General features: G+C 42.7%; 1 protein-coding gene across 2 annotated transcripts in view; it reads left to right on the top strand.

Moving 5' to 3' along the window:
- LOC147429919 (GRF1-interacting factor 3-like) overlaps positions 1-14385 on the top strand; it is a 36493-nt gene that overhangs the window by 16503 nt on the left and 5605 nt on the right. For both annotated transcript variants that reach the window (XM_086496108.1, XM_086496109.1), the window contains exon 2: positions 131-207. In XM_086496108.1, coding sequence (XP_086352234.1) covers positions 131-207 — 77 coding nt within the window. The remainder of the gene's footprint in view (positions 1-130; positions 208-14385) is intronic.

The raw sequence follows: 14385 nt of genomic DNA, 5'->3' as shown, positions 1-14385 counted from the left end.
GATAATGAGAGTGCTGAATCTTTCTATGAACATAGCGATAAGAAATTATATTCAAGATTAGTTGAAATAGTTTTGAGGATTTTTTTGGGTTTCAAGATACAATCTAATCTTGAAAGATTATGTTTTGCAGTATCTCGATGAAAACAAGGACCTGATATTATCAATATTGGAGAATCAAAATCTTGGGAATCTCAATGAATGTGCTGTGTGAGTTTGTACTACCGTTTAAATCTTCTTTTTTGTTGGTTGAAGTTATAAATTGGTCAATTCTTCAGCTCTTCTTTGGAGACCGTGGACATCTTCTCATGGTATATTCGTTGCTTTACATGCTTGAGTCAAGTATCCATCTCTTCTCTTCTTTTTTGTCTACTTCCTCATATTGTTTCCTCATAATGTGTCAACAAAGTGATGATGTGGCACCTTGTACGGACATGTTGAAATCTGCGCCAGTTTTTTTGCCGTGAAAATGCATCGTTTTTTTTTTTTTTTTTTGGGTGCTGACATGGCAGACCGAGGGTAGCTTTTTGGTGACAGTTTTGAAAGTATTGATTTGCAAAGCTTTTTTTTTAGGCTCCCATGTTTTTAGCAGTACTTGCTTTTGGGGGCGAGATTCTCTAGCTTTTGCTTTTGGACCTCAATGCCTCTATAAGTGTGGCTTGGGGATCCTCTCTGGCAAATCAGTGCATGGGTGCACAATTGTAGAGAACGACCCCCCAACAATTGTAATTTGTGACTTATTAATATAAAAGAAGTATCGAAAGGGGCGCTTGACTTAGGGACGAGTTTATATGGGTAGAGAGCTACTCTCTACCATATCTTTTAGAGTTCAAAAGTTACTAATTTTCAAGTTTCGATGTGTGTTTGCTGTTGATTTACCCCCTCGCCAGTCATACTAGAGATGCAACAGATTGTTGTTCTACAAAGGTTCCTCCGACTTGTTGCAACACGCACCATGGATTTTGACAAAGCATCTGATAGGGAAAATGACAACGACTGATAGGAAGAGAGATGACAAAGTATCCTTTCGAATGAAGTTGCGAGATACTTGGAAGATTCACAATGCTTTTCATGTGAGTCTCTTGAGACTTCTCCATTTTATCTATTCATCTGATGGGTGATGTGAGTGTGATAGTAATGAGATTTTGTAGATCAAGACATCCTTGAAAGATCAGCGCGGTCTGGATGTGATTGCTATATAAGTTACAATGATCATGATTCATATATGAGATCTCGACCGGGATGATGATGTGATGTGATTGTTCAGTGATTGTCGTCTTTGTGCAAGTTCTGGATGTGGGTAGTTTGGTGCATGGGTGCATAGAGTCGGTGTCTCTTGAGTTAGTTTCTGTCCTTTGTTTGTTTTGCAGGTGTAAATGAGGGCCATTACTCTTCTTTCAAGAAGGGGGTATGTCACAGGTGATGACGTGGCATGACAGTGAAGTGGACCATGTCTATTGAAGTGGACACTTGAAGCATGGACGGACATAACATAAAGAAAAGCATCAAAAATTGCCTCAGCAAAAGCTGGTGGGCAACTCCGTGAATTGCAGGTTTTCATGTGGTAGTCAGTACGGCCTGTTTTTAGCAGTTTTTGACACCAACTTTTGGAGGGTTTGTTTTGGGCATAAAAAGGAACATTGGGGCACCCAGAATTAGGGGTCTCTTGTGACCTATAAAAGAGTGCCTTGGGGGTGGCTTTGGCAAATTAGCTTGGTAGCTGACGCAAAGCACATCTCCCGACCATTGTACTTTGTGATCATCAATAAAGAAAGAAATACCGAAAGGGGTGCCAGTGGTTGGTGATAGTGCATCTGGAAGCGAGATTTTGCCGCTTCATGTTGAGTCTCCTCTCTCACTCTCTGTCTATTCAGTGCAGTTGTTGCAATTGCTATTGGTGTGTTGCTATAGATTTCTCGCTTGGGTGCCCAAGCGTGTTACAACACACCGAGCTACTACAATTTTAGAGTTGGTTGACACCAACCTTTGTGGACCTATGTAGCTTCATCCTTAGGTGGAGCTCTTTATTTTATGTTGCTTGTGCATGATTTCAGCCGCTTTACTTGGGTATACTTTCTTAAGTACTTTTGAGATCTTCAAGAATTGGAGTACACTTGTGGAGGAGTCGTCCAGTAAAGAGTTAAATGCTACTTGTGCAGACAAGGATGGAGAGTTTACCTCCCATGCTTTTGTACAGTTTTGTGCGGACCATGGCACTAAGCAAGAGCTTGCGAATATTGGATCCCTTTTAAGAATGGAGCTGTGGAGCAAAAGATTAGGACTATGGTGGAGATGGCACGGACAATGGTCGAGCATAGAAATTTGTCTAGGACCTTATGGGTTGAGGCAGTTGCAACAACGATTCATACTCTCAATTGGTCTCCTATGACTTTGCTTCCTGGACTGACTCTATTTAAGGCTAACTTCAATAGAAAATTTAATGTCTCATTTTCGTATTTTTTGGGAGTGATGCCTATGTCCATGTTATGAAGAAGCAAGGTGGGAAATTTGATCTTAAAGTCCAACCGAATGATTTTTGTTTGCTACATTACTTTTTCCAGGGGATATCGACCTTATGATTCTGAGAGGAAGGAGATTGTGGTGAGCCGAGATGTGGTCTTCGACGAGCATATTTCTTTAGTGGGGCTTCCGTCCCCAAGTCTCCACATTATTTCCAAATCGGCCTGTTCTTGGTGACCTAGATGATGCTTTCTCTCCTATGGTTGATGAACTTTCTTCTCTGGTTCTTGACCCTCAAGCTTCAGAAAGCGATGCACAGTCTCATGATGATGCAATGGATGAAGGTTCTCACCATGGTGTAGATGATGGGGAGGAGATATAAATAGTTCTCGAATTTGCAAGCAAATCAGTCAAGTTACCGAAGTGGCTATTGGAGACATTGCGAGATGCTTCTACTTCAAACTTTCCACCCGATTGGTGTGATGCAGATAATATGAGAGTCTTGACGATTGCAAAATGTTGAGACAGTTGGAGGTTTATTACAGGTGAACTATGCCTTGATGTCCTCAGTGGCAAAGGATAGAGAATCTCTTACAATTGATGAGACCCTTTCTTAATCGAAGTGGAAGGAGGCCATGGAGGTAGAGCTTGATTCCATCAAGAGGAATGACTCATGGGAGTTGGTTGTGTGGCCACCAAAGCGGAAGGTCATTGGTGTTAAGTGGGTCTACAAGACAAAGTACAAATGAGATGGGTCTTTGGATAAAAACAAGGCACGCCTCATTGCCAAGGGTTTTTCCTAAAGACCAGGTGTGCATTGTGACGAGATCTTTGCACCAACTGTGTGGATGGCGACTATTCAAATAATTTTTTTTCTGCTATAATATCACTTTGTTTGTGAGAAGACCCTAGATGGCTCCATTATCTCCTAGGAGCAGTTTAGGGAGTGGGGGGTGTTTTGTGGGTGTGTCCGGCCGTATTTGAGGCAAATGTACCTTTTCTGGCGATACGAGCTATCGATGTGTTTTAGGTGACTTGGTAGGCTGGCATGGCAGGACCTTTGTAACTTGTTCCTAGGGTTTCTTGGGGTCAGACTCTATTTGTGCAGTTGTTCCTAGTTTTTGGACGGTAGGGGATCAGATTTGGTCACATGCTAGTTTATCACTTATTAATGATTAGTGATGTGGCATCCCCCCCCGCGGGCCCCTTCCCTTTTTTATGGGGTTGTGGGTTTTAGTAGGTGAGTCGGACATATGAGGGGAGTTTCCATAGAGGGACCCCCATCCCCCCTTGTATATTCATTCCGATCTGCCTTTTCCGTTGCACCTTTGACAACTTAACCTACCTTCTCAAGTATTGTGAATGGTCCACAATAGCTTGGAGACAACTTGTGTAGACTTTCTGAATGCTCCTGAACTTAGAGGAATATCACCTTCCTCAAGGGAATAGGTCTCCTTTTTCGTTTGCATGCTGATTATTACGGTCTTGTGTTTGTCATACATTGCGACGAGCAATGTGTAACATGTCCATGTGATTATGGAAAAAATCCTCAGCTTGTTGAATTTTCTCCTTGGATAACCCCATCGTGAAAGCCATACATTAGCATGAATGGACTAAAGTTGGTTGTTATATGGAAAATACTTCTCCCAATTAGTTTGTTTCTTGCGTCCATATGTGTAAAGCAATATCTAGTGCCTGTTTTACCCGTTCTGTTTGACCATTCGTTTGTGGATGACAGTCGTATGGAATGGAAAATGGAAACAAGACCGGAAAGGCCATCTAAGATGGAAATGGTTTGCTCTTTGCAATGGAGTGGATTAGAAATGGCTTCTTAGTTTTGTTTTGTATGCTTTCATAAATTTGTTAATGATACGTCACCTAGAAAACAAGAAACGGGCGACTTCGAAAACAGAGTTTTCGATGCGACATGGCCCAAAACGGAGTTTCCTTGTGACTATGGTATTGGATTATCAATGGGACTTAAGCTAAGCATCATACCCAGCTTTTCAAATACGGCTATCGAAAAATTATCATTGAAGTTTTGATTGTCATCGCTAACAATGTTATTGCGCAGTCTATATAGCTTGTAAACATTCTCCACAAACAATTCTCCTAACTTTGAAGTTCGTACTATTAACTTGGTGGTAATAAACTAGCACATGTTTGTCAACGGTCTACCATAACCCAAATGGAATCATGTTTGCGATTGGTGGGGTGAACACCTATAATAATATCCAAAGAGATGCTTTCCCACTTCTCATTTGGAATCTTTAATGGATGCAACAACCGGCTTTCCTTCAGATGCTTGACCTTGTTTAAACTTAGCACCATAGTCACAAGGGACGCATTCCGGGACGGGGAATGGGGGACGGGACTCAAATAGATTTTTAGTGTAAAAAAGAGGGCGGGACGGCAAGTGGGGACGGGAAGCCCGAAAAAGGGTGTCCCTTGTTACAATGCTTAGCACAAGTAAGGCATACTCTTAAGATTTTTTGGTACAAATTTGGCTAGTAAAGTGCCGTCTTATGATTGCAAATGTTTTCTAGATGACTTGCACTAACGTGATAGAATTTGGAGCCTAGTTTTTGAGTTTGTGGATATACATACTCTTCCTTCATGCAGCAAGTACCCATTATTGATGGAGAAATGTTTCCAACCATTCAATTCAACAATTGCCATAGGTGAACCGTTTGTGGAGTTAACATTGTCACGTGCTCAAATGTGAGAGTGATCTCTCCGTTTCACAAGATTCCACACCATGGAGTATATGGGATCATACTCCCACTCGTCCTATAGAGATCCAATAGCTCACTTTGAAACTCTGTGAAGCTAAGATTATTAATCTTTGGCACTCTACTCAACATCTACTACCATATTATATCAGACTTTACAATATCATGGCTCACAGTCATACTTTTGTTAGGTGCAGCGGAAGTGATTGATGGTGATACCTTAGGATTGGCGCTCAATACGTACACAAGGTTCTTTTACTTATGAGAGGTGTGCAATAGACAAAGAAAGAGAAGATTGTGAGTAAAAGTTGTGGGAGTGAAAGAGAGAGAAAGAAGACTAGCACCAGATGGGGTCCCAAACCCCCCTCCAAGGAAACGCCAAGAGGTAGAGGAGATTGAAACGCTAGCGATGGGGTGTTGAGGTCCTGAGGGCATAATTTTTTCATATGTGTATGTTTGGCCTTGTAAACGTCAGCAAATGTTAAAGAGTATGATTGGATATAAAACTTCCATGCCTTTTTTGCGTCTACAAATTTTTGGCCTTAAGGCTCAATTGGATATCATTTTGAAATAAATTGTAATTACTTAACTTTCAGGTGTTGCTAGTTGGAACTTGGGAGTCTAAATTCCTAGTACCTACTATTGAGAGTCTATGTTTTGTGCCTTTGAGTCTATTTTGCATTGTGTCACTTGTAACTTGTTACTGTCAACTTTCAAGTTCTAACTTCTAAATATAGTTTGTTTATTTTATGAAATCCTATTGTTTCAAGATATTGGAAACTCATGCATCTGGTTATATTGTGTCACAAGACGGGCACCACGTGCCAATAGAAACGAATAGATTGAACAGACTTTGAGCACTTCAATAACAACTGAACTGAGAGAGAGAAACAACATGCGACACGGAGTGGTGGAATTCCACCCTAGAGAGTATTGGCCCCGAACCTTGGCGCCCCTTTCGATATTTCTTTATATTGCATCAACACAGTACAAGCTGGTACTCCAAACTCTGCACCTTCTCCAGGAAGCATGCCCAAGAATGAGTCCATGGCCTCATATTTAAAGGCCCTAGGTCCAAAAGCAGTTTACATGAAAAGCCTTCAAACTCAAAAGCATCTGGTCCAAAAGCGATGCCCAAAAGTTGCCAGCGGAAATCGCAAAAATCCGTACAGACTGCCACGTCGGCATGTCAACGCAATTTTCGGAGCGTCAGTATTGCTGCCACGTCATTTGCTACGCAAGTCTTTGTGTGTGTGTGTGTATGGGTCTTGCTTTATTTTAATCCCTTTATGTCACTTGGGCCCCATCGAACGGGGTCCCATAAGTTGGTAGGACTTCTTCTTTTGCTGTTGCTTGTTCTTCTTAGGTTTTAGGTCCCTCGGCCGTGATCTGAAGGTTGGCTCTGCTCTTCAATGACTTGACATGTCAGCGGTTTGTGACATCCCCCCTTCTTGAAAGAAAGTAATCGTCCGCGATTACAACATATCTGCAATACAATTCAAGTTAGCTCAAAAATTTCTGAGGGTCATTGCGAGGGACAATCAGTTTGCTCTTTTTTTTTTGTTAAGGAGTCGGCTTCTCTTTTCGGCTCTTTTGATCAAGGAGTTGTCTTCTCCTTTCGTCCAGATCGAAACTCTTGATATTCCGGCGTACAACACAAATGCTCACATATGCATGTTACAAGACATATAAACATAAAGTCGTCGATGAACACTTCTCCCACAAATAACCATCCCGGTACGGGCCATGAGTCATTCAACGACTCCCTCGTCACTCCTCCCAAATAACCTAAAAAGGTCCGGGCCATGAGATATAGAGGCCTTTTACACCAAACATCCCTCCCCCCCCCTCCCCCCCCCCCACCCGACCGTAGCCTGCGTCATTTGGAGGTGCTGAGAGTAAGAATTGCTTAGACTTCATAATACTCCCCCCGTAAATAACCATCCAGGTCAGGGCAATGAGTAAAAACAACACTTTTCAATCATTCAATACTCCCTCCGCAGATAACCACTAGCGTCCGGGTCATGAGTATGAACAAGCATTCTTTCTCACTACTCTAGTTGGGAGTAAAAATCACTATTCATTGAAACCAGTATTAAAACTAGAGTCAGACAATTCAAATCGGCACCAAGACAGGGTTAAAACAGATACCATCTATTTCAAACAAAGTTTCAAACAATACTTTCTCAAACAAAGTTCAAAAGTATCTAACTATAAAACAACTAGATAGTTCATTCAGGGTTTTGTTCGGACAACCGAACTTTGAGAACGACTGACTTGCCCTTCTGCATCACGGTGATGGTTCGATTCCGAACCTGGAGAGTAGCATCATTTGTCATGCCAAGGCATGCCCAAGAGAACGTCACAATTGCCCAACTTCACAATGTGGAAATCGACTTTTCCATGATAATCTTGGATAGTCAGTGGAAGAGTACTAATGAGCGGTACCACTTTTTGAGTTTGCCCTGTGGCTAGCTCAACTTCAATTTCTTCACCCTCTGCATCATAATCAAAGTCCATCTGCTTCAAGAATTCTGGATGGATGAAGTTATTTGTAGCTCGTGGGTCAAAGAAAATTAGGGCTTTCAAACCGTTGACTTTGCCATATGCTCGACACAATTCATTTGTACTTTCAAGGCGTATGTCATAGATGTCATGTACTTATCCAGTGGCCAGTTTAGCTCGTTTGGTTGGAGATGGTCTTGGGTTTCTGTTGACCGTCGGTGCGGGCGTCGGCTCCGCTGGTCTGTCAGTGCATTGGGGACAACCAAAATAGTTGTCCGGTTTGAAAGTATCCAAAACATCGGCCTTCTTGTAGTAAGGTATCTCGTTGTTGAGGTGTCATAGGAGGCCTTTGCGGTTGGCTTTCACGACTCTCGAGAATTTGTTCTTTGTTGGCGAGAGTTGTGGTTAGTGGCCGGAGGTTCTTCTGTAGTAAACTCTAGCTTTCCCTTCATCAGTTTGTAGTCGACCGCGGCATGGTCCATAAGCACTTGCATGGTAGAGACTTGCTTGGAAAGAGAATATTCGTGCAATGGTGTAGCGCTCGCACTGGTCCTCCAAGGAAATGAACTTAAAGAAGGACACTGGAAGATACACGTCGAGAATCCTTTGGTTATAGTCGTCCATGGTTTCGGTGGCAAGCATTTTCAAGTTGCCACACTATGGCAAAATCCGGACTTCAAACATAGAAGTCATGTAACTGCGTGCAAAAGTTGTCTTGAAAGCTTGCCAGGTCCTTGGAGCATGCGGTTGTGTCGCGATTGAACTCCACCATTGCATAGCATTATCTTTAAGAAATCCCGTTACTCGAGAAATCTTGGATTCTTACGTATAGTTTCCCAAAGCATAGATGTTGTCGAATTGCTGTAGGAACTGCAATGCTTTCTTCCGATCTTTCACCCCGGAAAAAGTGAAAAATTTGATTGTCGTTCCGCCATCCTTGAAATCTTTGGGTTGGTTAGGCGTATATCCCGGGTATGGATAATAAGGGTATCCATATGGGCTCCAACCATTGTAGCCTGGTGGTGGCGGCGGCGGTGGTGGTGGTGGAGGTGGGGGCAATGACGGTGGCAAACACGGTTGCACTGGATCAGGGTCAGATGGCTGCACCATATTCCTGAAGACTCCCCCGATTGGAACAGACGGCTGAGAAGGTTGCCGGTTGGAAGCTCTCGTACTTTTTGGTGCCGGAGGAGGAGGTACCACCTGGGGCATCAGAGGGGGTAACATGTAGTTCAAAAATTGTTGAAAACTTTGTAGCATTGGAAGATTCTGCTGAGGATGCCGCGAAAGAATGTCGTGAAGCTGCAAATATTTTGCTGAATCCATGAACGCCATGTCTTGGGTTCTTTATGGCTTATGCCCTGTAAGACAGAGCGATGAAGACGGTAGCGCGCCTGATGCACAATGAAGTAAGGGTGGGAGTGGCTAATAAGTCTGGGCTCAGGGCTTGAAGATACTTCAAATAAAATTCCAGTAGTCTCTGGTTTGTTCTGCCTCCTCTTTTGTAGGACCGTTATGCTTTCAGAAAAGCACACGCCTGATGCTCTGATACCCTTGTCACAAGACCGGCACCACGTGCCAATAGAAAAGAACAGACTGAACAGACTTTGAGCACTTCAAGAACAACTGAACTGAGAGAGAGAGACAACACGCGACACGGAGTGGCGGAATTCCACCCCAAAAAGTGTTGGCCCCGAACCTTGGCGTCCCTTTCGGTATTTCTTTATATTGCATCAACACAGTACAAGCCGGTACTCGAGACTCTGCACCTTCTCTAGGAAGCATGCCCGAGAATGAGCCCATGGCCTCATATTTAAAGACCCTAGGCCCAAAAGTAGTTTACATGAAAAGCCTTCAAACTCAAAAGCATCTGGTCCAAAAGCGATGCCCAAAAGCTGCCAGCGTAATTTATGGAAATCCGTACAGTTGCCACGTCAGCAACGCAAATGGCGAAAATCCATACAAATTGCCACGTCAGCATGTCAACGCAATTTTCGGAGCGTCCATATTGTTGCCACGTCATCAAGTACACAAGTCTTTGTGTGTGTGTGGGTCTTGCTTTATTTTAATCCCTTTATGTCACTTGGCCCTATCGAATGGGGTCCCATAAGTTGGTAGGACTTCTTCTTCTGCTGTTGCATGTTCTTCTTAGGCTTTAGGCTCCTCGGCCGTGATCTGAAGGCTGGCTCTGCTCTTCAGTGACTTGATACGTCAGCAGTTTGTGACATATTGTCCCCCTATTTTCTTTATGGAATATGAAACCGGACGTGGGTCGAGTAGTGCAAGTGCCAGATTTTCCCACATGACTTCGTTAATTAATGCCAGTTCACTTATTAATATTGTCAACATTATTAGATTAGAGGTGCTTGATATGCTGTCAAGTGCCTAGGTTAGGTACTAGTTCTACAGTATGGAAACACTCCCCAATGCCATTGGCAGTGCCCATGTGTCATCAGAGGGTATGCAACTGCACTATGCAACTATACTAAAGTGCTTGGACATGCACATCTTGCATACGGGCTCACAAGGGTGCTATAACACTTCCTAGGGTGTCTTAAACCCTAGAAGTAGGAGTTAACTTGTCCACATAGGGTAGATGTCATTTATGTCTGTCTACTAAATTGGCGGGACATGGCCACTTCAAAATGGTCTCAAGCTTGCCCGATCCATGTGGAGAGTTGAGACCTTGTTCATAAATAACACGTCCAAGGTAATGTTTTTTGTCCTCAGAAACTGACACTTGCTCTCCTTTGCATAGAGCTTGTGCTTACGGAGCAATTTGACAACCATACAAAGATGCTCCAAGTGTTTTGCTTTGGAAGCACTGCACATGAGAATATCATATGAAATTGATGAGTCACTTGACAAGGCGGCAAAATAATGGAACAACACAATGGATGTAAAAACTGTTGGGTATGCAGCCTTTGGCCTATGCACCAGCATATGATGTGTATCTTCTCTAGTCTAGTCATTAGCTTGTGGCACTTTTCATGTGACCTCCATGTGAGGTGTACAAGCATCCAAATTAGTTGTACAAGGCTCCAAACCATTGTCTTAGCTTCATGGGTTGATCCCCCTTTGTAGGGGCTGATTTGGGGTGCCTCTTGGGGCCAGATACATTGTTTTAGTAACTACACATTTGCACAACACCTTTTTACTTAAGAGCCTATCTTGTACACACTTATAGTGTGAATTTATGGTGAATAATGTACTTGATTTCATCTTAATACATTGTGTGTATTGTTGTTGTTCTAAATCACTATGCATGCTTCTCTAATTAATCCACCATAGGATTAAGAATTGGTATCGGAGCCATAAGAAGATGGTACCTCTTAATTAATTAGCATTTGCACCTCTTCTCTCTAATTAATGCGGAGATTAGCTAAGGTAATTATGTACTTGGGTTCTAGTCTCTAGTGGCACTAATCATCTTGGTTAATTGAACCTTGATTAGGAGAAGGCTTAGGCATTAGATTAGGAGATCACTAGTTTTCTATTTTGTGTATTGCATTTCCATGTGCCAAATAAAAACCACACAGTTCTCCATTTTCATCATCAAATTGATGTCTTGTCAAGTTCTTCCCAAGCTCAAGAAGTGGTATTGGAATGTTGGCTTCATGGATAGCTTCAGTCCACTTGGAATTTTTGTGTATGCATAGTGCGCATCAATACCTCTTGATCAAGCCAGCATTATAGCCCTTTCATTAACCACCTCAAGTTTTGCCAAAAATAGGTGTGAGTTTGTGAGCTGTGTAAGACTTTGCATTAACATCTTATTTGAGCTTTACCCTCCCACAAAGCCTCACGAGGAGGGTTGGCTAGGTCATTCACTCTATTTGGTATAGAGGGTTGGTGGTTCAAGTGGGAAGGTATTTTGATTTTATAATGTGGGCTTGTGGGCGGAATTCTTCATGGTAGTAAATCAAATTGAATGATGTTTTGGGTCCGAAAGGTACAATTTCACATAGGCTAGTGCGTGCCCCCTTTTTCCCCCATTCTCGGATGTCAGTAAATCAAATTGAATGATGTTTTGGGTCCGAAAGGTATAGTTTCGCATAGGCTATTGCGTGCCCCCTTTTTTCCCCCATTCTCGGATGTCACTAGACCTTACACAACACCCTAAAGTGGGGTCGCTTCTACTGTAGTTGGTTCTGTCACAAACTGCTGACATGTGAAGCGACTGAAGACCTGAGCCAACTTGCAAATCCCGGCCAAGGGGCCTAAACTCTAAATGAAGAAGCAATAGAAGAAGAAGAAGTAGAAGTTTTTACCAACTTACAAATCCTCGTCGAATTGGGACAAGACTTTAAAAGAAGTCTTTCCAACTTATGGGACCTCGTCCATGGGGCCCTAGTGGCACAAGCCATTTAATAAAGCAGGACCAATACGCACACTTAAAAGCCCATCGCGTGGAGAACTGATGATGTGGTAGACTGTACGACACTCCGTAATTTGCGTTGGGCTACTGACGTGGCAGATGTACGGAATTTTGCGTTTTGCGTTGGACTACTGACGTGGCATACTGTACGGATTATCAGATTTAGTGCTGGTTGCTTTTGGGCGAGATGCTTTTGGAACCAAATGATTTTAGAGTTTGATGCTTTCCATGTAAATTGCTTTTGGCGTAGGGCCTTTAAATATGTGGTCATAGCTCATTATCTAGCACTCTTTCGGGTGAAGGTGCAAATAGGTGACGCCGCCGTTGTACAGAGTTCAAGCAATATAAAGAAATTCCGAAAGGGACGCCATTGGGGCCAATGCTCTCTTGGGGTGTAACTGTGTCACTCCATGTGTCGTGCACTCTCTCTCAATTCAGTTGTTTTGAAGTGTTTAAAGGTATCTCGTCTGTTCTTTTCCATTGGCACGTGGTGTTCTCTTGTTAACAGGTTCCCATCGGCGGTTCACATAACTAGGTTTTTGAATGCCAATCAATCTCCAATCGGGCTTATCCTTTCTGTCAGGTCGGACAGGGGGCCTTTTTTCGTGGGCAATCCCTTGTCCAAAAGATCTCCAATGCACTCCTTCTAGGGGTGGTTTGTTACCAAGGAGAAATAGCAACACCTCTTGCAAAGATATGCTAATCTCTCAAAGCTGAGCAAAAAGTCACATTGTTTTCGAGCAAAAAATTCCAGTAAGAGGGAAGCTTCATCCACAACAAAAGGCATCAAGCACTTTTTTAGCTTAGGGATTTTCAAAGAAAAGGACACATTTCCTATAGCTCTCTCTCGTTTGCTTGTTACCCAAAGTTATAAGTTATGCATGCAAGCACAATATTCTTGCATTCTATGCACTAATTCTCATTCATGGAGATGATCTAATTATCGTGGTTTTGCAAAGAGGTAGACAGTGACTTTGGAAAGCCTCCAAGTCTTAAAACCCCGTTATTTGCAGTTTTGCACAATGGGAGAAAAGGGAGTTGAGAAATTCAATGGTGAGGGGTTTCATATATGGCAGACAAAGTTAGAGGGCATCTCGTGAAGAAACAATCATGGTCCGTAGTCAAATCTACAGCACTATGTGAACCATCGACAAGTGAAGGCACTCAAACTAGCGCATTAAGTGAACAAGCTCAAGCCAAAGATGAACAAGCTTTATGTATAATTATCATTGCAATTCCCTGATATTTATGTGTACTTCGTTGATATTTGCACCATTGCAATTCAAGCATGGATATCCTAGAATTTTTTTTTGATGCAAAGACAAAGCATAGTAGAATGGTCTCAAGATTAACTTGTACAAGCTAGTTATGCTTCAAGGAGAGGATGTCTCTAGTCTCGTCAATAGACTAATGATGTGCTTTAGTTTCAAGTGGAGGTGCTTTAGTTGCATCTTCATCAACATCGGTAGTTCCTCATCTAGTTCAACCAATATAAAGAAGTGTTACCAGTGTGGCAAGCTTGTACAATCCTCCAAAGATTGCTACAAAAACAAATTTTGTATGCATTGCGGCAAAAAGGGACATTCATCGTCCAAGTGTCAAAGTAGAGGTTGCAGCAATAATAGGAGCAAGTTCAACGGGAAAAGACACGTCAACCTTGCGGAATTTGAAGATGGCGAAGACAAGGAGGAAGTGAGGAGCAATGTAACAGGAGGGCACCACATGCCAACTGAAAAGAACAAATTGGAACAGACATTCAGCACTGGAAAACAACTGAACGGAGAGAGAGAGAGAGAGAGAGAGAGAGAGAGAGAGAGAGAGAGAGCGGCAGAGCTCCACTACGAGAGCATTGGCCCCAAAACACTGGCGTCCCTTTCGGTATTTCTTTATAATGCTTCAACAGGTTATAACTACTGGGGGCTCCTCTACCTCTTTGCAATTTGAAATGCCAGAGCAAGAACCCCAAGTTCTTATTTAAAGGCCCTTGGCCTCTCAAAAGCAATAGATATGAAAAGCTCAATTCCTAAAAGCTCTAGATCCAAAATCTAGCGCCCACTCCAAACCGTGCCGTCCGTACAATGTTGCCACATCAACAATTTCCACGATTTTCGAGCAAATACCGCATTAGCAAGTTCTACGCAAATTTTGTAGTTTTTTCTTCTGCTAGGGTTTAGGCCCCTCGGCCAAGTTTTCTAAGTTGGGCAATTTCTTTAGTTTGGGTTTTAGGCCCCTCGCTCTTGATATTCTGGCGTAGCAAGGCTAGCCATCACACCTAGACCGCACTGATCTTTAAAGGGGTGTCTCCATGCACTA

Source organism: Adiantum capillus-veneris, chromosome 22 (genome assembly GCF_014529385.1).
Source record: "Adiantum capillus-veneris isolate H3 chromosome 22, ASM1452938v2, whole genome shotgun sequence".
Taxonomy (NCBI): Eukaryota; Viridiplantae; Streptophyta; class Polypodiopsida; order Polypodiales; family Pteridaceae; genus Adiantum; species Adiantum capillus-veneris.
The sequence above is the reverse complement of the archived record's forward strand: the minus strand, read 5'-3'. Positions and strand labels throughout refer to the sequence as shown.